The sequence below is a fragment of the Passer montanus genome, unplaced genomic scaffold (genome assembly GCF_014805655.1).
Source record: "Passer montanus isolate IOZ18808 unplaced genomic scaffold, ASM1480565v1 scaffold24, whole genome shotgun sequence".
Lineage (NCBI taxonomy): Eukaryota > Metazoa > Chordata > Aves > Passeriformes > Passeridae > Passer > Passer montanus.
In genome coordinates, this window is record NW_024367037.1 from 3,968,588 (window position 1) to 3,996,202 (window position 27,615).

The 27,615-nt window shown below is 37.4% G+C and overlaps 1 protein-coding gene across 1 annotated transcript in view; it reads left to right on the top strand.

The window, feature by feature from the left end:
- GABBR2 (gamma-aminobutyric acid type B receptor subunit 2) overlaps nt 1-27,615 on the top strand; it is a 458,985-nt gene that overhangs the window by 96,102 nt on the left and 335,268 nt on the right. The window contains exon 2 of the mRNA XM_039711173.1: nt 8,066-8,203. Within this exon, the coding sequence (XP_039567107.1) occupies nt 8,066-8,203 (138 nt within the window). The remainder of the gene's footprint in view (nt 1-8,065; nt 8,204-27,615) is intronic.

Genomic DNA, 27,615 nt, shown 5'->3' on the forward strand with positions numbered 1-27,615 from the left:
ATTACCTGGGGAAAAAAAGCCCAACCCTATTAAAAGTGACTACATAGTCAGTAGCAAACATAAGGAAACGAGAAAACTGGTGAAAATATGCCTTTAAAGGCAGTTTCAGAAAATTTATTTACAAAACATAGAATGAAGTATGATGTATTTTTTTGATTGTTCGTGAGAAAAGTAGTATCTTTTGCTTACTCTAGATGTGGAAAACAAAATCCAGTGTCATATTTAAATGACACATCTTTTCACTTTTCTGAATTCTTCCCTATATTCTAAAAACTGCAGGGGAGGGAATGAAAGGAAATCCCACAGAAATATTTCAACAGAATGTGACTATGAAAACATAGGCTATTTATGGCAGTGTAATGATAAATAATAAATGGTCATAATGAAAGGAACAAAAAAATAAGAGACGTGCAAAATTGTAGAATTGACATTAGTGGGTCTGTGTTGAACCTGCCAGTATTGTCTCCCTTAGCTCTCAGTTTGTACCTGAGCAGCAGCTGGCAAATACCTTGTAATTCTACTACAGCACATGTCTGAGAGACAACAAAATTAATCAGTAGATTGCAACAATACATTTAAGTGATAATTGTCTTGAGGTTCAAGTGCCTGAAGCAATTAACACCTTTTGAGGTTACTTAAATGCAAAAATATAACTGATTTCATAGGGGCATTTTTAAAAGTATTTTGATAAAAATAAAGTCTGAAGATATTTTCCTCAATTACTGAATAATTAAAATAATTGTTTTGTTAGAAACCATTGTAATGTTGAACTTCTTGGTAAAAATTGGAATAGCTGCAGAAAGCCAAGCCAGCTTATTCTCAAAACCAGAATACATTATTTGTTTCCTAAATATGTTTGGATATATTATTTTATTGTTCCTCTGGAATTTTATGTTTTTCCATAATTCCACTTATTTCCATAAAACATAATGGCAGTGGAGTAGTATAGGTTAGGTTGGGAGGAAGAATTAAGCAATGTATTTGTCTCCCTGTTGATACTGAATTTTCAAAAATATCTGCTAGGTGTTTGAGCACCAGAATGTCAGAAAGAAAAACCCAATACAGTACCAAGACTTAATTTTGTGTTTTATATATTTATGCCATAAAACTGTGAAGGTGAACATCCACAAGCAGCTTTAAGGATACTTGGAAAAAATTCTGATTCAAGAAGACATTGGTTTTGGGGACATCCATCCATTTCAATTAATGCTGATAATTAAAAAACATCGATAAAACTATCTTGTGTAACATTTTATTAGATTGATGCAGAAGTGACGAAGTTAAACAAAATGTTGTGGGTGAGCCAATACAATATGGGTGTTATAAAATCCCCTCTGGTCCAGGAATATTTGAACTAACACCAATTTGATTATGCAGGTCCAACTGCAGAACAGTCCAACAAAACTTATATGTGGGATCTGACTAATTGTTCATTTTGCACAACAGGATCTCTCTAAGGCCCAGAAGTTAGCTTTCTGTTAGCAATTAATGAGAAGATATTAATGTTTTAAATTCCTGCTAAACTTCTTGCAGACATCCTGGCCAGTGTTACCTGAATTATGAATTTTACTGCTGTATAGCCCTCGAACCACTCGTGCACAGGATTAGTGGTGCAGCCAGGGAAAAAAAAATACAGTGGATCTCTGTTTCACCATGGACCCCCATGGGGGCAGGGGGCCATCCTGTCTCATTATGGGCTGCAGCACTTGGAGCATCTCCTGCTCCTCCTTCCTTACTGACCTTGGTGTCTGTAGGGCTGTTGCTTTCACTTTATTTTTTTTTTTCATGTTCCTCTTTCACAGCCGCTGTACAGTGGGGATTTTTTGCCTGTTATTAACTGTGTTATCACAGAGTTTCATCAGCTGAATGGGCTCAGCTTTGTGCAGTGGGCAGTTGCCACATCAACCAATAGTTGCATTATTAAAAGGGAGTGATCTTCGTATCACAAATACACAAAATGTTTCTTGATGGCCTTCTGAACTTCTGTGTGTGTTACACATCAGAGAAAAGCTTTACCTTTGTTTGAGGCCAGATTTCACCTTTCAAGGTGAATGAAAGTTTAGTCTCAAAAGAGGAAGTCAAATTGATATCTGCTACTACTGCATATTTAATTTGGATGGAAACATAGAGTCAGTTTTGATTACACAGGATTTATCTATTTGCTACATCCCAATTCCATTTAATATTGGAGTTCTTAAATTGGAATCATTCAGTGTAAATGTTATATACTCCAAGAAATAGTATCAAAACTGAAAATATAAGTCATATAATAAAAAAGGGTATTGTTGGGAAAAGTAAATATACTTCTCTTATAAGGAGAGACAGGAAATCTTTGTTTATCTTGCTTGGTGGACTCGGTTCCAAACAGTGAACTGAGTAAAAAGAAAATGTCATTGAGCAAGAGGCTGAGCCTCCACAAGGTGTTCAGACAGGCTCTTAGGACATAAGGGGACAGAGGAGCGAGTGGTCCCCCTTGCTTTGGGATCAGTCATTAATGAGGCTGGTGACACCTAAGGCAGAATATAAGCTGCTAAATGAGATTCCAAGCACCAGTACCTTAGAGGTAGCACTGGGTGAGCTGTGCAGCAGGCAGAATCAGATAAAGAAGTTGCTAGATAAACTCTAGAAGCATGTCAAGGTAAGAGAGTTAATTTAATGGGAAATATTTCACTGAATAGATTAAGTCCTCCTCTGCTGTTGTCAGTCCTAAAGCAAAACCAAATATGATTGCTAAAGATGATTGCATATTTTAGTTAAAATAAATTATGATAGGGAAATCACATACAGAAAAAGCCCACTGTTTGGGATGAATTAACTTCAGTTTTAAGACAGAGAAGTTCAGTGTACTTACTGGAAAGGGGGTTGCTTTTGTTTTTCAAATGCAGAACATGGGAATGGCTATAGCAGTTCAAACCAGACTTGTTGCAAGTGCTTGGCATTGTCAGTTCATCAGCAAGAAAGGGTGAGATTTTGGTCCTGATTCCCTAGAATAGTATCCTGGCTGCCAAATGTCTGTGGTTCAGGTGTTTCCTGAGAAAGCTGCCATCTCTCCATTAAGAAGTTTTGAATTAATTTTTTGATCTATGAACTAGTCCAATTTAATTTCATGTATTTGTGAACTTTTAGCATTCATAACATCGCCTGGCAAGACATCTCACACCTACTTTGCACAGTGTGAAGTATTCTAGAGCAATTGAAAAGTAGTGCTTTTTCTTTCAATGGATAATTATGTTGTCACCAGATGCTGTGGTTGTCAAAGTGGAGGTTCCAAGAGAAGTTGTACAAACTCATGGAAGAAAATCCAGCTACAGCAATTAAATGCAAAAATATAATTGCTGGCTTTTAAGGTACCAAAATTGCAGATACTTGAAAATAGAGAGAAACCTCAGGAGAAGCATGCCCTGCCCATATAAAGCAGGCAGAGTTTGCCAAATTGATTGACATTTTTTGTAGCTCTGAGCAGTTGTCTATATGTTCTTCACTGAATTCTCTGTATTTATTGATGACTCTAAAGAAGTCATTGAAAATTAAATTAAAATAATTGTTGGTGTTCCTCATCTCAGCTCCATTTGAGCTCATGTTATAACACAGAGTAGTTTCTAGGCAAGGTTTTGCAGAGGATAGGAATAAGGCTTTGTACCTTCATTCTCTCTGTTCAAATCCTTCAGTATATTTATGAGCATTTAGGGCAGATTGCTGCTGAAAGCTCTGATATCACTTGATAAAGTTGGATATTTTACTGTGCAGATGACAGCTGTTTGTTAGTCCTTTTCATAAAGGCTCTCTAACATCAATTGTCAGTAGCTCAATAGACACCAAAATAGTTCCTCATGTTTACTTTTACTCAGAAAAAGTATAGTTGTGCCAGAATGCAGCTTGCTGAGAAGCAGTTCAGCATAGCTATCCAACAGCTAGAAATCTAAACATAATCACACATGTGAGAAGTGTATCTATCCCTGCAATGCTCACTGCTGTGCAACTCTAACAAGATCAGTTAAATTGCAAGTATCTGCTGTTGTCATAGCCCTGTAATTACTCAAACCTGTCAATGTTATGGAGTTGGTAAAACTTTTTATTGTAAGAGAGCCACACTAATTTCTGTTCTGTGCACCAAGGACTTGCAGTGTTATGCTTATGGCCATGAGAATTTCAGTGCACACCCTGGAATTTCTTTCTCTGTCTGCCAGACAGCTCTCCTGGCAGCTGCTGCTTCTCCTGACTTCAGTGATGTGGGGCCTTCACATGGGACATCCTTTCTCCCAGCTGCAGAGGGCCTTCGGGTGGATGGGAGGTCTCTCCTGTGCATTCAGCTGCTGTGATGTTCTCCAGAAATGTTTCTTGCCCGTGTGCACCCCTAATGCCTCAGGCAGTTCTATCTCCCTGTGTACTCACATCCTTTTCTCAGTGGAGGATTATAGTTTTTATTTGTCAGCTGCTTCTGTGAAGAGGATTCAGGAAGGTTCACACTTCAATCCACAAATTCCTTTGACTCTTGTTCTATGCAGCAGTTTATCTGGTTGTTTTTCCTAATTAAAATAGGTACTTCTCTGCATGCTTTGTCAGATTAGGCTGTCTTATGTCACAGCAAGAGGCAGGACACTTCACAAACCTTTGCTTAGTGATTTGGTTGTATTTTTCCTTGTGAATTTCCCAGGTAAACTGTATCAAGTCAGTGTGTTAAGAGATGCACTTAATGTAATTATTTCATTAATATGTATGTTTGCTATTTATATTTTGCTTATTCCTGGATTTTGGCTGAAACTCAGCACAGCAATTAATGTGTTTGGGGTAGGCACTTCTCACCCCCTTCTGAAGAAAATTGTGATAACTTACAAATCGCATAGACTTGAAATTCTGGTTTTAACAACCTTATTGCAACCACGGTCAATGTTTCAACGTGCAGTGAAGTTCAGGGGCACAGCATAGCTGCCTGGTTTTATACATGGCTTGAAAGTGAGCTGGCTGCAGTTCAGGTCAGTGAAGTAGACACGTTGATGACAATTCAGGCAAAATATCAAAACTTGGTGGTAAAAACAGTGTTGGCTCCTTCAGATTATATTTTTCATGGTACAAGATCATGACTTTTTATGAGGGATTCTTTCCCCTTCATTGCTGTCAGTCATGCTACAATTAGTAAGACAGTCAGCTTCTTATCATCCACATGTGGCCAGGACTTTCTAGCCTTTGCTTTTTAATGTGGATTTGGTTCTCATGCAGTCTTCCGTTGTCTTGTAAATAAATTGCTGGAAAGGGATTTTCCTGGACCTAGTTGGAGTCACTTGGAGACAATTCAGGAAGTTGTTGGGTGTCAATATGATGGGAATTCCAGTGATTGTTCTCTTTCAACAGCACTGCCCTCTTTTACGGTTACATATGTAGGGTTTGGGAATTGAAGACCATGAGCAGCAGCAGAGGCCACCTGGAATTTCTGAGAAAATCCAGTTGTTCACAGGGCTTCAGGAGCTCGCTAAGGATACGTTCCTCAGACTAGAGGCAGGAAGAAACCTTTTCTCCTGCCTGTCTGTCTGGCTTGGTAGGGCTATTATTTTTATCTGAATGTTTATTTTTTAATGCTTGTGACAGACTGTTCTGCTGCTTGCAGAGAAGAATGTTATACACAGTGTATGTTGTGAAATGTGACATTAAACAAATGTGAAAGTCTGCTTTCTCCCATCTTTCTCATTTTTCCTTTCATTTCTGTCCAGTTGTGCTCAGACACAGTATTAAGTTCTTGTTCTTTATCTCTGAGACATAGTTTAGACTATTGGGACAATTTTGCTCAAGGAATAGGCAGAGTCTAATTATTCATGGTGGTCTAGAAGAGAGAGAATTGAGACTAGTCAGGAGGAAAGTACAAAGGTGAAAACATGGTAGCCTTTTAACTGGATGACATTGAAGAGAAGCCCAGGTGTTATTGCAGGTACTTTTGATTGATCAGTAATATATCTCAGCAGTGTGAGCCTTTCACTTTGGGACAGAGAAGCAAAAATTTTGGCATACCTTCCAAGAGAATTGCTGTGTGATTGAAAAGGGGTTGTTGTCATGCTAGTATATTCATAACCATGAAAAATAAAATGACTGACCTTATACCAATTCTGGACCTCCCAGCAAGTTGACCTCCTGCAACCCATAATTTCTTAAGTTTACTGCAGTGAGAAACATTTTGTAGGCAAATAGCAGTTAAAATGCATCAGATGTTTTGTGATGTAAAGGGTGGGTTTTAGTGTGGATTTTACTTCAGATAACATACCATAAGTCCTTATCATTTATTTATTCATAAGTTTTAATGTACATGGCCCTTCACAGGCTGCAATTTTGGACAGTTATTTTACTACTGACATGATTTTTATTTCATATATGGCTTGTATTCTTCTCAAACTGCTACTTAGCGATATATTTTAAATGTGACCTAATTTTAAAAAAATATAGTAACTGGTTTTAAGTTGGTATGAAAACCAGTTCAGCAATCTCCTCCACTGCAACTTCCTGTGATAAGGTAGCTGAGGGAAAAGACTTGGCTAAATGTCAGTTAAGTGTAGATACCTAAAGCTGTTGTGTCCTTGGCTGCTTTTAGATTTAAGAAGCAGCTGAGCCTTCTGCTTGCACTTGGAATAAACTGGTCTTTAAGTAGGAAGTGAAGGAGTAAGAATGGAGAATGCTGCTTCTTCCAATGATCACAGTCTTAATTCCCTCACAATGTGAGCTTGTCACCAGCACATTGAACTGACAGGGGAGCCTCTGCTGTACTGAGAAGTTTTGGGTTTTTTTCTGCATTAAGAAAGCAAGCATTGGGCTATATTATGCAATTTAAGAGAGTTTATTCATTAAATATCTGTATCATTTTGAATAAGTGGGAGCAATAATTCCATTCTTGCAGATAGAATGCAAATATAATAATTTTTCTTTTAGCATATTAATTCAGTAAGGAGATTAATATAAGCTTCCAAACTTCTTAGTCAAAATCTTTATTCTCTCTTCAGAATGCAATACAATTACTACTTGGATGCTGATAGTAAATGAACTGTTTTATTGAATAGTCATAATGAAATATTGGAGGCTGGTGTGTGATAGTTCTTATAAAGAGTACATTCACGGAAGACTTTGCAGAGGAGGAAAAAGAGGTTGGAAAACTTGTGTTTCAAAAAGAGATAGGAGTGGCTGTTAGTGGAGTAGTGGCAGCTGCTATTATATTCTGTCGGTACTTCTGACTTCCAGTATGGTTTGGAATCAAATTCAACCTTCAGGCACATAATTTATTAATATTCTATTGCAAGCTCAGGAATTAGGATTATTATGAATTATTAATGCTACTTTATTCAGGCATTGATAAATCTTTTGCAATACTGACTAGCATGAGCCTTTTTTTCTTAATTTTCAGTCTGTCTCAGTTTACAGTAAAAACCTCCACACCTGAAATAATGATCAAACTAATTATCAGGGAAGCCAAGAACAGGTCAGGTTAGAAAGACCTCAGAATGTCCTCTAGCCCAGCCTACTGCTCAAAGCTGTTCAAGCTATGACAGCAGAACAATTAATTCTTAGCACTTCAAAATAATATTTTGTTATCTTTTGAAGACCTGGTGCTACACTTCTGAATGACAGGCTCTCTGCCACATATTTTTGCACTGAGGTTGGACTTTAACTAGAAGCTCCTTAGGAGTCTTCTTTAAAGACAGGACTTTTTTTTACAGTGACCATCAGTAATGTCAAACTTTCCTCCAACTATGGAAGCCCTGCTGACAATTAGGTGTTACATTACAAGTTTTGCTTGTAATGTAAACGTAAAAACATTTTGGTCAACAATTTGTTAGTGGACTTTTTTATTATTTGTCCAATGGTGGTACCAAAATTCTCAATTTGTAGAACATAATGAGGCATTTTTGCTGTTCTCTTACTATGGCTGATTAGGCGTCCAGAAGAGAGTGCTCTAATTTTTCCTGTTTAGGTCTTATGTTTATGTCTGTGGAACCCCTGATTTTTTTTTTCCTTGCCCAACTACTCAGCCGTTTATTTTTCAGTTAATTTATTTGTGACATTGAATATTGTCTCCCTCTTTTTTTTCCAGTGTGACAATGCAAAAGGACTGAAAGCCTTCTATGATGCAATAAAATTTGGACCTAATCATCTGATGGTTTTTGGCGGTGTATGTGCAACAGTTACTTCTATCATTGCTGAATCTCTGAAGGGATGGAATTTGGTTCAGGTAAGGCATGGAATGCAATATATTCTAATGCTGTCTTGTGTCTCTGGATCTAAAAAAAATATATTAGAAATTTAGCTTTGATGCTTTTAAAGCTTGGAATTTTGTGAAATTTTTATGTTTCAGTTTTGAAGGCCAGTTAATGTGTAAAGATTAGTTACTTGTATATAGTGCTAGATTTTAAGGCTTGGCATTTTTTGTACTCAATAATGCTTGTGAGTTTGGGGCAGCAGTCCTGTGTCTCAGTAGGTTAATTAAATAAAAATAATGTGTCTCAAAAAGCAACCTAGGTTAAATCAAGTTCAGGCACAGTAGGAAGGCAAACCTAGGACTTCAGAAAAGTTAGAAGAAACTCATCAGGCCTTAAATTATGGTACTTCAGGGTATTTACTCAGTCTGTACTCAGTCAGAACACAGTAATTCCTATGCACTTTAAAAGTGCTGGAAGTGCATAAATTCTAAATAGTGACTAGGTTCACATCTCAGTATTTGACTCACGAAGCACATTTATTCCCAGTTGTTCTTCTTTCTGACTTTCTCAAAGGTCAAGTTTGTGGAAAGGTTTCCTCTGCTGAGGAATCGGAATTTATTAATACTAATCTCTAAAATGCAGAGTATAACAGCATGATTTTCTTTATTTATTCAATAATTTGACTAGTGATAGTTTTCAGATGGATGACTGATCACATAGCCATTGAGTTTTGCTTTTCTGATGTGGAAATACCCTAGCTTTCTACTCAATATTCATATTGCCCAAAGATACTCCTGTACTTCTTTTTTTTCCTTAAAAACTCCAAATTATTTTGTAGCAAAATAAAAAATACATAACAATTACCTGAGGTTACAGTTACAAACAGGCTCCTATTTTCCACCTGGAATACGCACTGAGAGTACTGCAGCAAGAACAAATGAGGCATAATTAAGTTTGTGAAGAAGATGATGATCAGAGTACAAATGGGAAAATCTTAGGAGGATAATTAAAGTAGCTTGTTAACAGTGTTTGCACTGCTTGTCAGATCAGATATTTTTCCTTCTGCTTTGAGATTTTTTTTCTGATATAAAAAGTAATTCCTCTGTGGAAACTAAATAATAGTGTGTCTCTGGGGAGAATGGAGAAAATAACAGAAGCCTTGAAACTAGCCTTTAACACTGCCTCTTAAAATTGGCCTAGTTCATGACCTATAATGAAGTATGTGGCTGGAACTCTGTTCTTTTTTTTTTCTTTAATTTGTCACATGGAATTTATGTATGATGTAGGATGTTTTAAACAGCTGGGTTTCATTGTGCTAAAAATATTTTCATTTTTAGTCAAGTTCTGCCTGATAGAATCTGGAAATCAATTTTTTAATGAAGTTGTTAGTCTGAGGAAGGGTGATTAGAAAGCTTTTAAATTCCTGAATTTCTCAATGTATATGTCCAATTTTAGAATGGTATGAAGTATTGCTACCAGTGAACATTTATTTCTCTGTGTTTAGCCACTATAGCTGTGACTATGTCTTAAACATTATTTATGATATCAGTTCATCAAGGTGTTCTTGACTGCTTGGGCTTAGTATCCTGTGGGCACTAGATAAATCCTCACATTGCAAAATGGCTCTTTATGTCAGGTTTTTATACCTTGATTGGCTGAACGATGAAAAAAACCACAACAGCATGGCTGGGAAGTGTGGCAAGGCTTAGTAAATAGTACAGCAGCAATGGCAATAATCTAAATATTGTCTGTGAAAGTGTTATATCATATTGTGACAGCAATATGTGTATCTGCAAATCAGCAGATGTAGCATGTATAAGATAGTGGGGAAACAGTACAAATCCTTCCACTCCTCAGGATCCACTGTCATAAGTGTCTCTGATTAAAAGCATAACTCGAAGGAGAATATAGAAATCTGTGGTTCTCAGAGGTGGAGCAATAATATTCAGCCTGATAAAATACAAGGCTGTCCTCCCTTAAAACTTGAGACTTCACCTCAAGGAATCACAGCAAACTCACATAAATCGTTTTATGAAATCATGATGATGATGAAGCCATTTCATGTTGCAGTCAGGAAGAGGGAAAACAGCACAGAGACAAAAACTAACTTGACATTGTATTATTGAATAGAGGATTTTCATTTGGATGTCTGACTCCAAAGCTCTGTCCCTGTCCTTGTGCCTGCAGTCATGAAAACAAAGCTCTTAACGCTAGGAGGGACATTTGATTTGATTTGATTTGCACAGGTGTCATGAGGTTCAGCAAAGTGATGACTCGCTTACATGCAAGAGAAAAGCAGGATGATACTGGTAGTCTTGGGAAAAATAGGGATGAAAGAAGAATTATACAATATAACTAAAAAAAAATTACTTTCCTGACCAAATACAATATGAGGCTTGCTGGCTGCAAAACCGTTCTGAAAGCCTTTTAGCCCTGATTTCCAAGTTATTGGGTGACTGCTTTTCCTCTGTTTGGATGAATCTTTTTCTTCCTCTTCTCCATTCTCTACAATAAGTTGCCAAAACCAAACAGTGAAACAAAAGGCCAAGAGTATAAATGTGCTGGAAATTTTCATATTGCATTTTCTACTCAAGCAATTACAGTATTGGTGAGGGAAGGGAAGGAAATAGATTCTTGCAAGGCATCTTCAGCCTCTACTGTCCTTCGTGTATGCTTTTGATAATGATAGTGTCTTTTTTACTTAACTGGTTAAATCAGGTCACTGACAGCCTTCAACACTGTGAAATAGGGAAGATTATAGAGTTTGACAAAAGTTTCAGTCTGAAGGTGACATATTTCCATGTCATATCAAAAAACATGTCCTTCTCCTTTTCCATCTTTACAAAGTCCGATTTAGGTTTGATCAGCAGCAGAAAGGGAATTTGTGTTCTCAATTAACTGCCTTCAACTGCTGGCTGATTTAATTATCTCTTACTGTAACAAAATTAATTATTTTTTAATGGAGCATTTTATATCTGTGAAAGGAGCAAGTTGTTTTAGTCTGCAAAGTCTTATGTTATCCTGAAGGACTTTCACTGAGGTATGCTAGGTGACACAACTTGGAAAATGTTTTTGAACAGATATTCTTAGCAGGACAAATGCAGGCACCCATTCCTTAGCCTCTCAAATGAAAACCCTCTCTGTGGGTAATCTCTGTAGGCCAGCAGTCCTTTGTTGAGTGACAGTCTGAATGTGGGTTGGAGGCTGCATGTGCACCTTTGATCTCCAGGCTGTGGAGTGGAATCAGTTTGAACTTTCAGTGGTTTAGTTTAAAAGTGCCAATAATATCCTGTGCCTTTGAGAGTGGGCCTTAAAGGCACCATAGTGGAAAGTTGCTGTTCTGTAGGGGGAATGCATCAATGTCAAATTCTTCCGTATTAAACTTACCCCCATTCTCTTTCAATATGTATTCAAGGCAATTAAAGAGTGAAGAGAATAATGAAGAGTATCTCTTAATATCTTGCAAAAGACAAATTAAGTATTTTTATTCTCTACATTGAAGCATTCATGCTAGTATTCAGTTAGTGTGAAACGGAGGAGATCATTAGTTATTCAGTCTTTCTCTTCTATTTCAGTATATCCATCAAGTGTTATCTCCATGTGAATTTCTTACAGTGGCAAAAGTATCCATTTTATATAGATGTCCTGTTTTCCACTGTCATCTCTCACTTTTCCTAATTGTTTTGTTAACACAAACATTTAATCTGCATGAGGACTTTGACCACACTGGTCATCTCTCTTAATCTGTGGAACTCCTCAATTTTTGGAGAGTCATCTTTTTCTGCCATTGTGCCATTGACTTTCTCTTGTAGCCTGTTTCATTTACAATTTCATTTAACTCTGAAATTAAGCTTCTGCCAGAAACAAAGTATAAATTTTTGTGCTTCCTCAGAATATCCTCTGTTTCTACATATTTTATGTAATCTAGTCATAACTGCTGGCTTCTAGGCAAGTAACTCCTTCAGGCAATACAGTGATTAGATTGTAATGACATTCAAAATTGAGGAACCTTATTTTGGATTCAGCATCTCATGTTGGAAAGTTTTCTAACAAAATTATAGGTACCCTAATCATGATCTATTTCTGCTCACTCTTGGGCATATTAATATAGGATGAGTTCCTGTGTTAGAAAGGGGAGTTGGAAAGGGAAAATTCCTGGTTATCATGTGATTGGATATTCAAGAGCCTACCCTGAGATTTGTTTTATTGTCCCAGAGATCCATGCTATTCAAATCACATCTCTGAATTACTGAAAAGGCTCCTGGTGTTCAGGAAAATTGGTGAGGTTTCTAGCTTTTGCTAGAAAGCCTTCTGAAACAAGGCTGATGTGATTGCACTGTCAGTTCCTCCTAGGAATTTCTGACCAATGGCCAATTGCAACCCAATTTTAACAAGGGATTTCCCAAAGATTGTTAGCTTCTACGCATTGCTGTGAAAATGAGTTTCTGTGGACAGGGATCCATATGAATGAAGAGGAGGCTGTAATATGAGTGCAGAGAGCTTAAGGCCAGCTGTGCTGCGTTGTCCTACATGTCCAGCTGCTGTTTATGGAAAGGGGATTGATTGGATTGAGAAGATTGTTAAAAAAACAGCAGAAAAAAATTGAGGAAACATAAAGGAAGGGTGAATATCAGAAGGGTATGAAGTAGGAGCTGAGGTATATAGGTGTCTGTGTGTTTGTAGAAGCCTAGGATACATGTATCTGTAAGAAACGAGGCTTTATTAGGCGTCTGTTACTCATCAAAATTATTGTTAAAGCAGAATTTCACAGCTATGTTCAGGTTAAAATGATGTGGTTTACCATGAAAGTACTGCAGGTCATCACAGAGATTTCTATACTGGCCACTGAATCAAATTTCTTCTTGATAATATCTGAATTTCTAAATCCTTATACTTGTTACCTGGACCTCCAGCAGGAACACATAAACATTTGATAAAAGAAGGTGGTGTTTTATTTTCGTTTTAGCCTTTTTCATCATGTTTGCTCCGGTACAGTGAGTTTGTGCTACTTTTGCCTTCAATGCACAATTTTCATGTATTATTAGTTTGAGTAATGAAAAGGGCATTTAAACTAGTCTTTGGCTAAGAAGATTAGCTACTTCTATCTATGTGATGCAGGCAGTCCCTCTTGAAGAGGCCTTTTTCCCACTGGAATATGACCCAATGCACCAACAAACTAGAATCTTTGTCTTTTTGGCCCATAATTCACTATTGTAATCTTTTTTTTCTTCTTCTTCCTATTTTTTTTCTCCTGGGGTTGGAGGGATTTTATAGATTTTCTGTATTTGTGTTGTGCTTTTAATAGACAAAGTGCATGAGGGAAAGACACCTCTTGAGGTCTTATTATATAAGGTGCAAATCTGAGGACATTCTGGTCCTGCTTTCAGGAGTTAGCTGAGCACAGAAGGAAGTTTTGTTCACTTCTCTGTAGGAATGCCCAGGAGCAGGAGAAAAGCAGAGTAGGTCTGACCTTCAGGCAGAATTTCCTGTGAAGTTTCTCCTCATTTGAGAGAAGCTGTGGGGAATTTGGAGGGACACAGACCTTTTAGTTCTGCAAATCCTCCCCCTGATACAAGTTGCCAGCAGGAGCCCTGCCATTATTGATGAACCCTCCTGAAGATTTGCTGGAGAAGAGGGTGCATGGGGGGTTGAAGCTGATGATCAGTGCCATACCTGCTAATTAGGCTGTGTGTCTTGGTGTGTGGATGGATCCATACATGCACAAGGTAGGGCAGACGTGGAAGCAGTTGTATGTTCACCTTTCAGCTCAGAGAAATGGATGTGGCAGTATAGCAGGCAAGACTGGTCTAGGGTAAAGGAATTACTTTAGTGACAAAGGTCCTTTCACAGGGGTGGTGAGTCCCTGTGCATTATTGCATTTGTACCCCTGGGGAGACATTTGCATCACTTTGCTGTTAAGAGCAGAAATGTGGTGCACAAAGTTTAAATTGCAAATTTCGGAAAATTTCCAGGCTGAGATATAGCAAGAAGTGCACAGTCTAAATTTCAAACGCACTGCAAGATACAGTAGGACCTTTTTTTCTCTTCTTTTCACCTTCTGCCTAAATGTATGACATTGATTCTGTGGCTGAACCTGTCTTTCCATCAATTTGAAACTGGCTTCTATCCAGTGTTCACTTTTATATAAATACGGTTAGCTGTTCTTTTTCATCTTGTTTGTCCTGCAGAAAACATCAAAACTATAATACATAGTCTAGTTTTTGCCTTTGATCTAATGTCTAAGGTTCAGTTCATTACATAAAGTGTGAATAGAAGTATTTTAATACAGCTCTAGAGTTAGGTCAAAGCAGTTCAAGACTGAACCTGCATATTTATTCTAACATGATTTGCATTCTCTGGCAGAAAAAAAAACCCCTCATTTTTTATTATTTTTCTTCTTCTTAGCTCTTTGCACATATTCATTCAATCACTTTTGGTTAGTGTTGGATCAATAATATTAAATGAATGAATGATGGACTCAGGAACAGAAACACCCTGAAAAGGCAAGGGTGTCACTTGGTCTTGCAGTATAGTATAAGCTTGGGAAAACATTTAATTCTGGAAAAATAAAATATTCCCTCTGTCTGAATCTGAATAGTCTCTTGAACTAAAATAAAATACATTGAAAATATCCCAAACACACAGGGTAATACATAAGCATTGATTTTTTTTTTCCAAATACAAAGCCTTGTGTTATAATGCTGACACATGTTCTTGTAAGGTGTTTAAAATGTCCAGGTTAATTTATAATTAGAATAAATAATGGCTGTGTACTTTGGTATTTGGGGATTTTTTTTTCCCCTCCATGTAATTTTTTATTGTCTCTCTGCTTGTATTGCTGTATTTTTTTCAGTTCTTCTTTTTTCTTTCCCATTGTGTTCATTTCTATTAAACAGGCCTGAAGTCTTTTCTCATGTGGCTTTTGCAGCCCCACAGCTAGGACAGCCTTGCCAGGCAGAATCTTACTTACCAAAATGCTTAAGCATTGCACCTTGCAGCTATTGCAGAGCTTCCTTCCCTGCCACAAAGGTGTCCCTTAGTGCTCCCTCAGGCTGCTGTTTGCTGCTGCCTTTTCTGGAGGGTTACAGGAGGGGAGGTAGAGAGGCAAATTTGGTTCCCGTCTCTTCCTTCTCTCCTCTTCCCTGTCCTGATATGATAGGCAGATTTAAGATTTGCTTCTTTGTAAAATCACTTGTAGTTCAGCATCTTCTTTATGCTGAATAAGGATGACTGTGATAGACACCTATTTCTTTTTCAGATTTGAGATTATTTTTATGACACATTTTCTAGTACCTTGTCAGATGTCTGATATTTTTATTTTTTAATGGTTTAACCTACTGGACAAAAGTGCTGCTCAGTTTTGGTCTAGCATTGTGTTTTCACTTGACTTTTTTTCTGGGAAATGTCACACAATTTGTGGGGATATAGCTGTGTGACACTAATGCCCCATTAATGATAATATTTGATTTATTCACAGTTACGCCAGCCCAAATAAACATGTTTTGATTCATTAATCCCATTGATCTAATGTGACCCAAAACTTGTGACCCAAAAACTTGTCTAGAATCTCCCATTGCTTAGTGGGAGCATTTTTATAGTTTCTCAGCAATTGCAACATTGAATCTTGTTTCTCTCTCATTTCAGCTATCTTAGGGACATCAGATGTTAATTAGCTGTCCATCTGTATATGGTTTTTCTCCTTTAAAGGTTATATTGACTTAAAGCTATCTTATTTTACTGAAAATCACTTATCACTTTTTGGCAATCATTATTAATTTCTTCCAAAATGTTCAGACTGTAATATTGTATTTCTCTGACTATTGCAATATTCTAGGAAATATTTTATTGCCATATTCTAGGAATATTCTATTCACATATTCTAGGAAATCGATTTCAAGCTTCTTTTACCACCAAATCCCCAACTGTGGTTCTTCTGATTATCTTCACTACACCTAAGATTTCTGCAAAGCTGGAATTGGTTATTTTGGTATGCTACTTGTCAGAGTGACTACCGTGATTTGTCTCTTAAACAAGTAGCACTGAGTGTGCTCTACAAAACCAGCTTGCTGGCCTGTTTCTCAACAGCCTCCTTGGAAAGCCCTGGGGTTGTTTTCTCTCCAGTCCCTTTGGCCAGCCTGGCTTGAGTGGCCTTATGTGGAGTGGCACCCTCTGCCATAGCTGCTGTTTTCCTTGGAAACACACAAACCTGTCCACAGTAAGAAAGCAAATACAGCAACAACAACTAATAATAACTAACAACTAACAAATACAACTTGACAGCTAAGTCAAGGCAAAATTGATATGATAAATTTTGTTTCTTCATACTGTGGCTCCTACAGCCTTAAATTCACTTCTTTGTTTCATGCTCTCTCATTTGAATGTTTTTCTTCATGTTACTGTTATATCACAGAACAAGGAAAGCATTTTCATATGGTAAATTAACCTGTTTTTCCCTGAATGCTGTTTGGCAGCAGCTACTTAATTACTTATTTTGAGAAATAGCTTAATTCATACAAATTTGGCATCAACAGCACCTGGGCATAAATTGAAGAGCAAACTAATACACCAAGAAATTGGAAAAAGAATAATCATTGCCATGAAAATTTTGAAATTTAAATAAAATATTTATTGGCTTTTAAAAACAGAAAAAATCTAATTGTGATACATTAAAGAAGTAACTCAATTGTGATATGTTTATAGAAGAGCAAATGCAAATTCTCACATAACAGAAGCTGTTCTAAGGGCATGATTATAAAATTCACTGTGGGGCTCTTGGTATGTGATTATCTAGGATTGAAACCTGTATGGATGACATCTGTTTTAATTTTTGGTATTCCCAGTACTTGACACACCTGGAACAGTTCCTGGGGTCTTGCGGATCTTGCTACATGCTTTCTCCAGGCATCAGTTAAGTTTTGAAACAACTGGAGAAAAAAAGGCAAATTGAGCAAGTGATAGTTATGTTTTAATTAAACCTGAAGTAATTTGAAAGCACATTTCTTTTCTTTAGCCTTAGTTATCACACATAGAAAAACTCAGGTCTCAGTGTCAGAGAAAATAGAAATTATGAGCGTAGCTTAAGAACCTCCAGACTCTGTTGGAAAAACAGCCTTGCATACAAAAATATGACTGAAACAATCTGTAGTTGGAATAAGAAGCTTTGTTTGGCCCACTGAGAAGAGGAATGTGTTCCACAGCTCTTAAGCATTGACTTGTGATGTCATTTCCTTGTCCTTCTCATCACATTTAAAACTTACAGCTACAGATAGCTTAAGTAACTGAGTGTAAACTTAATTTTGCACTAGAAAATAGTTCCAAAGTTGCATGTTTCCAGTCTTTCAGAATCTCTTCTTGGCTCTGGATTTTAATTCCAAACTCTAGTTGCAAATCCAGATTTACCCTGATTTCTTGTTTTGCCTTGATTTAATTCATTTTTAGGAGATATGTAGCTTGAAATTTCCGAACTCTGTGTTAAGCCATAGCACCTTCTTCTCCTAACTCTCAAAGTAAAAGAAGGCATTTCTCCAGTGCAGGGCAGTCCCTGTGTTCCCTTATCTTGCAGAAGTCCATGAGACTTTGTTATCCAGTAGACAGCCCATCACAATCTGATTAATAAGCTACAGCAGGATTGGCAATATAGCCACTATGATCTTTGTTTGTGTTATGATGCAACACTAAGCTAGGAAAATTTTATAATTATTTATAATTAAGCTACTGTGAGGGCACAGTGTGTATCAGGATGTGGATTCATTATGTCAGCTTGCTTTCTGAAAGTAAAAAGATTAGTGGCACAGCTTCTGGAAGGTTTGTTTAAGTCCCTCAGTATTCAGATAAGGGAATAAGTATGCGTGTGACTGGGGAGTGGCAGGTCTCCAGCAGTCTAAAATATTGCATGAAGTGCTTGGGAGCTACAATTTTGTATTCATTTTAAGCACTGTCTTCCTGACATAAATCAAGAGTTAATTTGTTCTATTAAAAGAAAGGCAAGAAAGTTCTTCTTCATAGCCCTTTTGCAAAGCTTGTAGAAGAGTGATGACAGTCTGGATCTGAAATAGTCTACAATTGCCAATCAAAAGCTATATGTTTTTCTGCATTTTTCCAGTGGAGAGCACAAAAAAGGTCAGGGGTCTAGAGCATCTCTCCTGTGATAGGCTGAGAGAGCAGGGGTTGTTCAGCCTGGAGAAGGGCTGGCTCCAGGGCGTTCTAAGAGCTTTCCAGTACTTAAAGGGAGGTTACAAGAAAGCTGGAGAGGGGCTTTTTACAGGAGCATGGAGAGATAAGTCAAGGGGTAACAGCTTTATATCGGAAGAGGATAGGTTTAGATTGATTATTAGGAATAAATTCTTTACGGTGAACGTGGTGAGACACTGGAGCCGGTTGCCCAGAGAAGCTGTGGATGCCCCACACCTGGAAGTGTTCAAGCCCAGGTTGGAGGGGGCTCTGGTATATTTGAAAATGTCCTTGCCCATGACCAGTGGGTTTGGAACGGGGTGATCTTTAAGGTCCATTCCAAAGTAAACCGTTCCATGATTCCAAACAAACTCACAAATTGGATCCACTAATCTGTTTGGGAGTGTCTGTAGCTGCAAGATCACTTCTGGGAAAGTGGCATACACATGTATCCTTGCTAATAATGGGGCTTTTTGCTATAAAGACATACTTCTGCTAAAGTGGTCATTTTCCTCATGTCTCTCATTTAATTTAAACAATCAGACCAAAAATTTGTTTGGTAAGAAAATTTTAGCTGCTTCTTTTTTCAAGGCTCAGAATGATACTGAGAAAAGCAGAGTGACTGAGCAAGCAGTGGAGATGATCACTATTATGTTTAATTCTTACTGACTATGAAAAATAAATACATAAACCTGTATATGTATGCATACACACACATCTATTTAGAGCTATCCAAAACTGTCCTTAGTCTCTTTTATGGCTCAGTCTATTGCTTGTGGGCACTGGCATATTTCAGATAAATGCGTTCTCTTACATTGCATCAGGATGCATTCTCATTCAGAATTGTGGTTGACATGTTTAAGTGGGTGCTTCATAAGCAGTCTGCTTTGAAATTTTCTTCCTGTGATTTTCTGCTCTCCAGTCCTTTACCTGTTTTATTTTGTTCTGCTTGCTTGCGAGAAGTTAAAAAATAATTTGATTTGCAAATCTAAAAGTGAAGGAAGGGCCAGAACAAAGAGTTTACTTTTATAGAAAAATCCTGTATGCTATTTCTGGATCTTGACACAGGAATCCAAATTTTATAGATTAGGGACTATAATCAGTCCAGCCTGGAAGAAATTTCTCTATAGAGACACAAGTTTAAGAAGTAGTTTTTACCTAGCAAATTTCATTCTGTCTCTTCAAGTTTTCATGTCTTAAGTATTAAAATTTAGTGAAGTTGCAGCTGAAAAATCTGCTAATGATTAATGAAATTAACATTAATGTTGATTATGAGTCTTTGAGTTGTCATTGTGAAAACTCTAGTGACCAATGTGATTTTGTCCTTGCTTTTGGAAGTCTGTATGACAGTGTGATAAAATCTTGTCTTTTTGCTGGTTTTAGCTTGGGAAGAAGCAAGAAAATGAAGATGATGGTTTCTTATCTTTTTCCTTTGCTAGAGCAAAGGGCAGAATGATGCAACTATAGGGCCCTGAGTTTCACTGCCTGACTGCTCACCTTTATTGATTGAGATCTCAAGCTACAGTTTTTGCAACCATAATAATCATAGAGTCCTCTTATACATAGACTGTACTCAAGGGGGCAGAAGGCATATCTTCAATTATAACACAAATCTTCCTCATACCAAATGTGCTTGCAGTGGCCCGACTTGTCTCCTATGCACTGTCCAATTGTTAGACCGCAATAAGAGATCTAGAATTCTGCAACTTAATGTTGCTTTAAGAAAAGGCATGTAGGTAAGCTGCTGGTTTGTCTTGTTTTATTTTTTATTTAAATAATTTAAACAGAAGACAACAAGACTGAGTAATAATCTTTGTGCATATAATTTTTTGTTTTGCTCTTACTGTTAGCCTCATTCTTAACTCTTCTATCTCCCGTTGCCACAAGCAGTGCTAGGAGGGCTTAAAGGCAGCACTTTGCCAATTAGTCACGGCTTGCACACTGCTCGTTTGAACAGCAGGCATTCATTTTTATGTCCAGAAGTCCACGTTTATTAATGCAGATGTACCAACAGAGGGGAGTCTTGTAGTTAGTTCTATGGTCTAACTGGTTATATGAACAGGGAAAATGAAACCTTAAATGTTGTTGCCCAATACTCTACTGTTTTACAAGCAGATTATTATAGTATTATAATCACCTTGGAAAGACAGCTTATGCCTCCAGTCACAAATGTATTCACACAGAATATGAGATTCTTAGCCTGGTTGTAAAGGAAAGAGATTGCTGGGCACTAAATCTTAGAATTAATGTTTACTGAGAATAAGTGATTGAGAGTGCTACTTTGGAAGCCTTAGCTGCCTGTCCAGAGACTACATAAATCCTACCTGAATGTTTTCCCCAAAAGCTCCATTTATAAGAGGTATGCTTTCAGAAAGCAAGGGTAATATTATTGCCTCAGCTCCCTGGATGAATAATGAAATGTGCATCACTTGAATTCTGTAGAGCTTCAGACTTGTCCATGTATGAAATGAGTTTAGGTAACCCCTCTATACGAGGACACCTCAGGGCTCAGTATCTAATAAACTTACCATCAGACTTTGCCCTTGATCCTACACTGCTTCAGAGTATAAATGTCTCTGATTCTGCATCTCTGCTTGGTAGTAAACCTCCACCATGCTGGGTTCTGTTGGAAGATAGGAGCCCCATCCCAGGTGATATTGCTTGTGAGTTTCCCAGGAGTTTTGACTTCAATTTCTACAGTTATTATAAAAATCGGCAGAGGGATCAAAACAAATGCCATTTTTCTGAATTGTCATCAAGATTATTGTGGCCAATGATAAAATTTCTGCTTTTGTACCTCCTTTGCTTTTGGCCTTTGAGGAAGGAATTTCTGTCTTGCCACAAAACATCAAAGGTGCAGTGAGGTGTCTCAGATGGTCATGGCTCAGTGCTTACACTCATGAAATTAATTTCTAGGAATTGGAAGTGGTACTGTCTCAGCTTCTTCTTTGGAGATACAAAGACAAGCTCTGTGTGAGTGCCTGGGTCACTGAAGAGAATGGATGGATTTCAACTTATCTTAGGGTGCTCTAAACAATACTTATATCGAATAATATGCATAGCCACATTACAAATTTACCTGAAAATGGAAGAGTGTAAAAGAATGAAGTGTGCACATTTTCAGAGCATGATTTGGTCCCAAGAGCATGGAGTTATGAAACCTGCAGCTTAAGCCCTGCAGAGGGTGGGATTTCAGATGCTTAGCTTGGAATGGCTCATTGCTCTAACTCTAAGCACCCCCATGCCTAGCATGCCTGATATGTTTGAATCACATCCTGAGGCACTTAACTCTCCCTGTGTGCTGCACAGTGAGTTTAAGAGCCTAACTGTGTATTCCATTACTCTGAAAAAGCACTGATGTTCCCAGAGTATGTGTTTGCCAGGTATTTCTGAAGCCATGTTTGTCTTTCATCATACTGCAACTGCTCACCATGTTGAATCACCATATATAAAACTGCAGTTCTAATTTTAACATCACAATTGACTTCTGTGGAAGTGGCTGTAATGAACAAAATGAAAAGTTATTAGCCAAATCCTTTTTCCTGCTCTGCGGTCTAATTGTCATCTGGAGAAATCTCCTCAGAGTTGTAATAACAACTTTATGGGCTCAGTAGAGAGGAAGTTGTATGCCTCTACTGAGGTTTTAAGCCAATACTAGACACTGAAGACCAACACGCCAATTTAAGAACAAAAACAACAAACCGAAAACTTTCATGGAGATCTTGCCTGATTTTAGGAATGCCTAAATGTATAAGGCAGTTCCCAGTTTTTTTCTCAGATGGGTTCAGGTGCTGGATATGTACAAATTTTCTTTTGTGCCTTTTATTTAGGCTTGCTCTAGCTGATGCAGGTTATTGTCACTTAGTTGCAGAGATAGGCCCTAATACAATGCTCTGGTTGTCTTTTAAGATGTTTCCAGCCGACAGGATAGTAGAGGTTGCTGGTGTTTTACTGTGAAAATAAAACAACCAGAACAGTTTCCCAGAAATTTGGAGATTTGCGTTTCTCTCCTAAGACAGTCAAAATCACCTCAGAGTGCCATAACCAGTAGGCTATGGAGCCACTGTTGCTCACATGCTTTGTTTTTCTGGTCACACAAACCTTCTCAATGATTTGCTGTGCAGTGAAGCACCAATGAAATCAGGTAGGAGAAGGTATAGTTGGCACCCTGAACTTAGGGTGATGAAAAAGCCAGTGTCAGTGCATCAACCTGAGGATGTGCACAGAGTCTTGTGATTCTCAGACATGTGATGTGACTTTTGGGGATGGTGCAGTACCAGTGTCAGTGCATCAACCTGAGGATGACTTGGACAAGATTCTCAGACATGTGATGTGACTTTTGGGGATGGTGCAGTGCAGGACCAAGAGTTGTACTCAATGATCTTTGTGGGTCCTTTCCAACTCCACTTATTCTGTGGTTCTGTGATCTACGTTTCCTTCCTTCTGTAATGTTTCCTTCCTTTAATATATGAGTGCTCCTACATTCTGGCAGCCAATGTATCCAGATAAAAATAATGAACTGTAGCCAACTGCTTTGGCAGGACAAGTTCTTCAGCCTGTGATCTGCATGGATGAGTGTCGGGATCTGCTGCCTTGAATGATGTGGTTGGTCTTTGCAGAGCAAGGATTATGTACTCCCCATTACCCCAAGGATTCCAAATATGCTAAATATGCCCTGTTTAGTGTATTACTCATTTTCTGCACCTGTATTCTGCTGGAAACCTAGTTTCCAGTTCATGTTATAAGAAAGCTAAATGTGCACAGAGTTCAAGGTGCTCTTCTGGGAGCCATCTCCCACAGGTTAAGTTCTGCAGTATTTATCTTATATGCACTGGGCAAATTAATTTCACCTATAACTGAGTTTGTATTCACTATGGTACCTGATGTTACCTTGTACAACACAAACATACAGTGAGAACAGGAACAAAAAATAGCTGGCTTATTGATTGTGGCTTAGGGATCATTTTCAAACATTCTAGATATGTATAGAGGAAGAATCCATCTCTGTTCCTGCTTAAAGAGTATATGATTGATATTGTCAGCTTTAATTTTTATGAAATTTAGAATGTGACATTTGGTATGCCTGAACTTATGTCCATGTAGAATACTGTCTATTCTTTGGAGTCAGCTCAGGATAGGCACTCAAATTATCTGTCTTACAGGAAAAAATTACTGGAATGGGTTTTTCAGGTAGTATGAGAAATCTTCAGTTTTTCTTTAAACTGTTGGATAACTTTCAAAAAGTCCTTAAAGGCGAAGAATATTATACAATTTAGATATTGATTACACTAAATTTTCAGAATTTAATAGCGAGTTTTTCCAGAACAGATCCCAAGAATCACTGTAGTTGTTCTCTACCACTTAAACACACAGATGATGTGTTCCTTATTTTACCAAAATCTGAGCCTAAGGGAATCGGAAATCACAACATAATATATGAAAGTACTCTAGAGATAGAAATTTTTTCCTAGAGAGATCTTCTGTCTCTTTTGATTTCGTATGCAATCTAGAAATACAGGCTTTATACTTCTTCCAAAACACAGGCATTAATAAAAATTAATTTAATTTTAATATTTTCTAAGCTTTCTTCAAGCAAATTTAAAGACAAAGTATTTTAATTTGGAAGAGACTTGTCTGCATTTGGTGATTCCTAGATCTTGCTTTAATTATGCACTACTTTAATTATACCTAAATAATTATGAACCTCCAGATTTTTTTTTCTATGGCAGGATCTCTATTTTTATTTTGATCATAAAAATCATAAAATTCTGCACTATGAAAGTATGATAGAACATGCAGCTCAGGGCTGAAAATATTGAAGTTCTCATTAGAATAGACATGATTTGATTACATTGCTCAAAATCAAAATCTCACATCTGTCAGTGTTTATAATTCTATGATTTCATCAGTCTATATAATTTTCCTTGAATGAAGATGTAGATTCTTAATAATTTTCTGCATAAACCAATTTTGAAATGTTTCACTCTCAGGGAGACATATCTTAGTACCGTTGGAGGTTACACACATTATACAATGATGTCTTAACTCTGTTTGATCCTAAGTTTAATTTTTCTTTAGAAATATACTTGAATTACTCAGAGCCATAAAAAGTGGAACCTATATTTGCAGTGTAAAAACAAGATCCCATTTAGGTACATTCTCTGGTTTTAGCATAAACATGCTTCCTTGTTGGAATGCTTTAATATTAGAGCACAGGATCTTCTGAGTAGAAAGGGAGGAAAGTTGTGTTTTATGTGAAGGTGGTCAAACACCGAAACAGGCTCCCCAGGGATGGTGTGGAGTCCCCATCCTTGGAGATACTTGGTACCTTTGGTCTCACTGCTTTGGGCAGACTGTGACCAGCAGGCTGAGTCTGAGGGAGGTGATCCTTCTCCTCTCCTAGACACATCTGGAATGGTGTCCTGTCTGGGCTCCTTGGTACAAGACAGACATGGGTGAGTTGGTATGAATCTGTCAGAGGCCCACAGAGAGGTTGATGGATTGGGGTGTCTGCCATACGGAGAGAGGCTGAGGAAGCTGAGACTGTTCAGCCTGGAGAGGAGAAAGTTTGGGGGAATCATGCCAACATGTATGAATACCTGATGGAGGAAGTGAAGAAGGCAGAGCTGGACTTTTCTCTGTGGTGTCCAGTGACAGGACAGGAGGAAATGGACACAAACTGAAATGCAGGAAATTCCATGTTGTTGTAGGGGTGACCAAACCTAAAGAAATTGTAGAAAGTCCATTCCTGGAGGAAGTCACAAACATGACTGGACAGGGCTTTGAGAGACGTGCACAATTAGACCTTGGTTTGAGCAGGGAGGTCAGATTAGACTGAGACCCATGTTGCTTTCCTACCTCAGACATTCTGTTATTTTGTGAATGTAACCCACAGTCTTTATTTTGATTTTCTTTTTTTTTACTGTAGACTAAAAAACCTGAAGTAATAGCAGTGAAATTCCACTAACAGATTGAAATCTCTATATGCTCCCTTATCAACTAAAAAGGATGAGATGATTTGATTTTAATCTTGTTTGATTCAGTATGCACTTATTGTTACTGTTTTGTTTTTGGTTTTTTTGGTTTTTTTTTCCCCTGCCAAATCCTCCTTCAGGCTTTTAAAGCAATAACAATGAAACAGAGTGCTGTACCCTCAGAATATTGAATTAAATATAACTTGATGCATAAATATGCATTTCTAAAGTACCAAATTCTTAAAAGCACAAGCAACATTCATTGACCCTCCTTTGAGCAGGAAGTTGGATTATTTATTTTTCTGTGATTCTGAAATTGCTGAACCATGGTGGTTCCTATTAGGTTTAAAAGAATAAAGATGGGTTTTATAGCATATTTATGTCTCACATGTTATCATTCTGAAAGTGCTGGCATTCTTGGAAATGAAACTTCATTTTAGCTTCATGTATTTCTAGATAATAGAATAGTTCTTTGCAAGGTGCCCTAATCATGCTTAGTGGTTAGTAAAGTGCTAAAGCTACTGTTCTAAAGGCAAAGTTCTTGAGCCTCATTGTAATTTACCAAGCAGCTCCAACAATCAAAAAATATGACAGTTTCAAAAAATCTTGTCAAGCCCAAAAGCCAAAGAAGAGAACAGTTAGAAATGTACAGGAACAGTGCATTGGAACAGTGTCTGCTTTCTGTTCTGAGCAGAGACTGAATAAATTGCATGGCTTCCTCCCCACTAAAACAAGAATGGAAACTCAAAGGGAGTTACAGCAAAAATGGTCAGATGATCACTGCACTGAAAATAGAAGAGGAATATAGGGAAAGAGTAAGTGTACCTATTTTAATGCAAAATTGTATTCTGCATGGGGCCAAAACATTCTTTATTTGGTTTCACTTGAGTTTCAGATGAAAATAACTATAATTCCTCATCTATAAATTTTATAGGTTAGTTAATCTTGCTGGAAAGATTGACATGATTGGAGTGTTAAATTCTACAGTTGTAGCCTTTTTAAGAAAGATTAAGTGGGCAAAACTCAAGAGGAAGTACTCAAATATAACATTTCTTGTTGCAATGTCCATGACCTCTTGAAAGAAAATGAGTATTTGAGGGATTACTGTCATATTAGAGAAGTATGAAGCATGTATTCAGTATGAAGTTACTACCTGATGTTTGCAGAAAACTATCAGAGCATGGTAGAAAACAGAATGCAGAACTCAGGATATACCTACTATATATATAGGAGAAAATGAAGATACACAATAGAGGACTTCAGTCTGGATTAAATATGGCAGAAATAGCAACTTCCTGAATAACAGCCACAAAGAAAAAGGACTTGAATGTAGAGGTTTATGTTTAAATTAGCACAGTTTATAATTTGAGTTAACAATATTGCTCCATATCCAGACACCTACAGGTTGTCATGATTATAAAACCCAAACAAATAGAAAACTAATTGGCATACTGAGTGAAATTTAATGAAAAAAAAAGCTAAAAAGGAGAAAGTGATGACAATTGATTAAAATCAGGAGGTAGGAACATTTGCAACATAACAAGATCTAATCTTGATGTGATTAGACCTACTCTGGGCAAAGATTTGTTCTATGCAACCTCTGGAAGTCCCTCCCCACCAAAACTATTCTGATAGTCTAGGAAGACAAAGGAGAAGAGCAACAAGACATGTTTAGGTAAATCAGAAACTAAAGAAATCTGACTAAGTGTTATGAGGAAAGAGTATTTTAAATAGCAATGTGTCAACAGAAGAAGTGTTTCTTTAATATTCTTGTACTTTCTGTTTTGGGGAAATGGATGACAACAAAAATGCTGTAAGTTTTTCTGCAGTAACCTATGAGAATGATGGTTGGGTAGTTTAGAACAAGTTGCTTTAAATAAATCTCTATTTAAATTTCCTGACAAACTGATCAAAGAACCTTGTGAGTGTTTGTCATGAATGTTACCATTTTGGACCACCAAATAACTTCAAAGGAACTAGAAGGGAGCTCACACTGCACTCTGTGTTGAAAGACTGTAAAGGATAGTTTGAGTTGATACAGGCTAAAATCAGTCCCAGAAAAGGGAACACATGAGGTAGATTTTTGACTTATACTGAGCAGACAGAGGTAAAAGAAAAATTACATGTATGGATTTATGAACAATTACCTCCTGCCAAACTCCTCTTGCTTGGAATTTATAGTTTCTGTTGAGAAAAATCCCTACATGTTTATAAATTGAGTAAGTTTCTAAATAATAGAGGTATTTGCCTGGCAGAGGTTAGGGAATTATAAGCAGCAAAACCAATTCATTAGGAGAGAG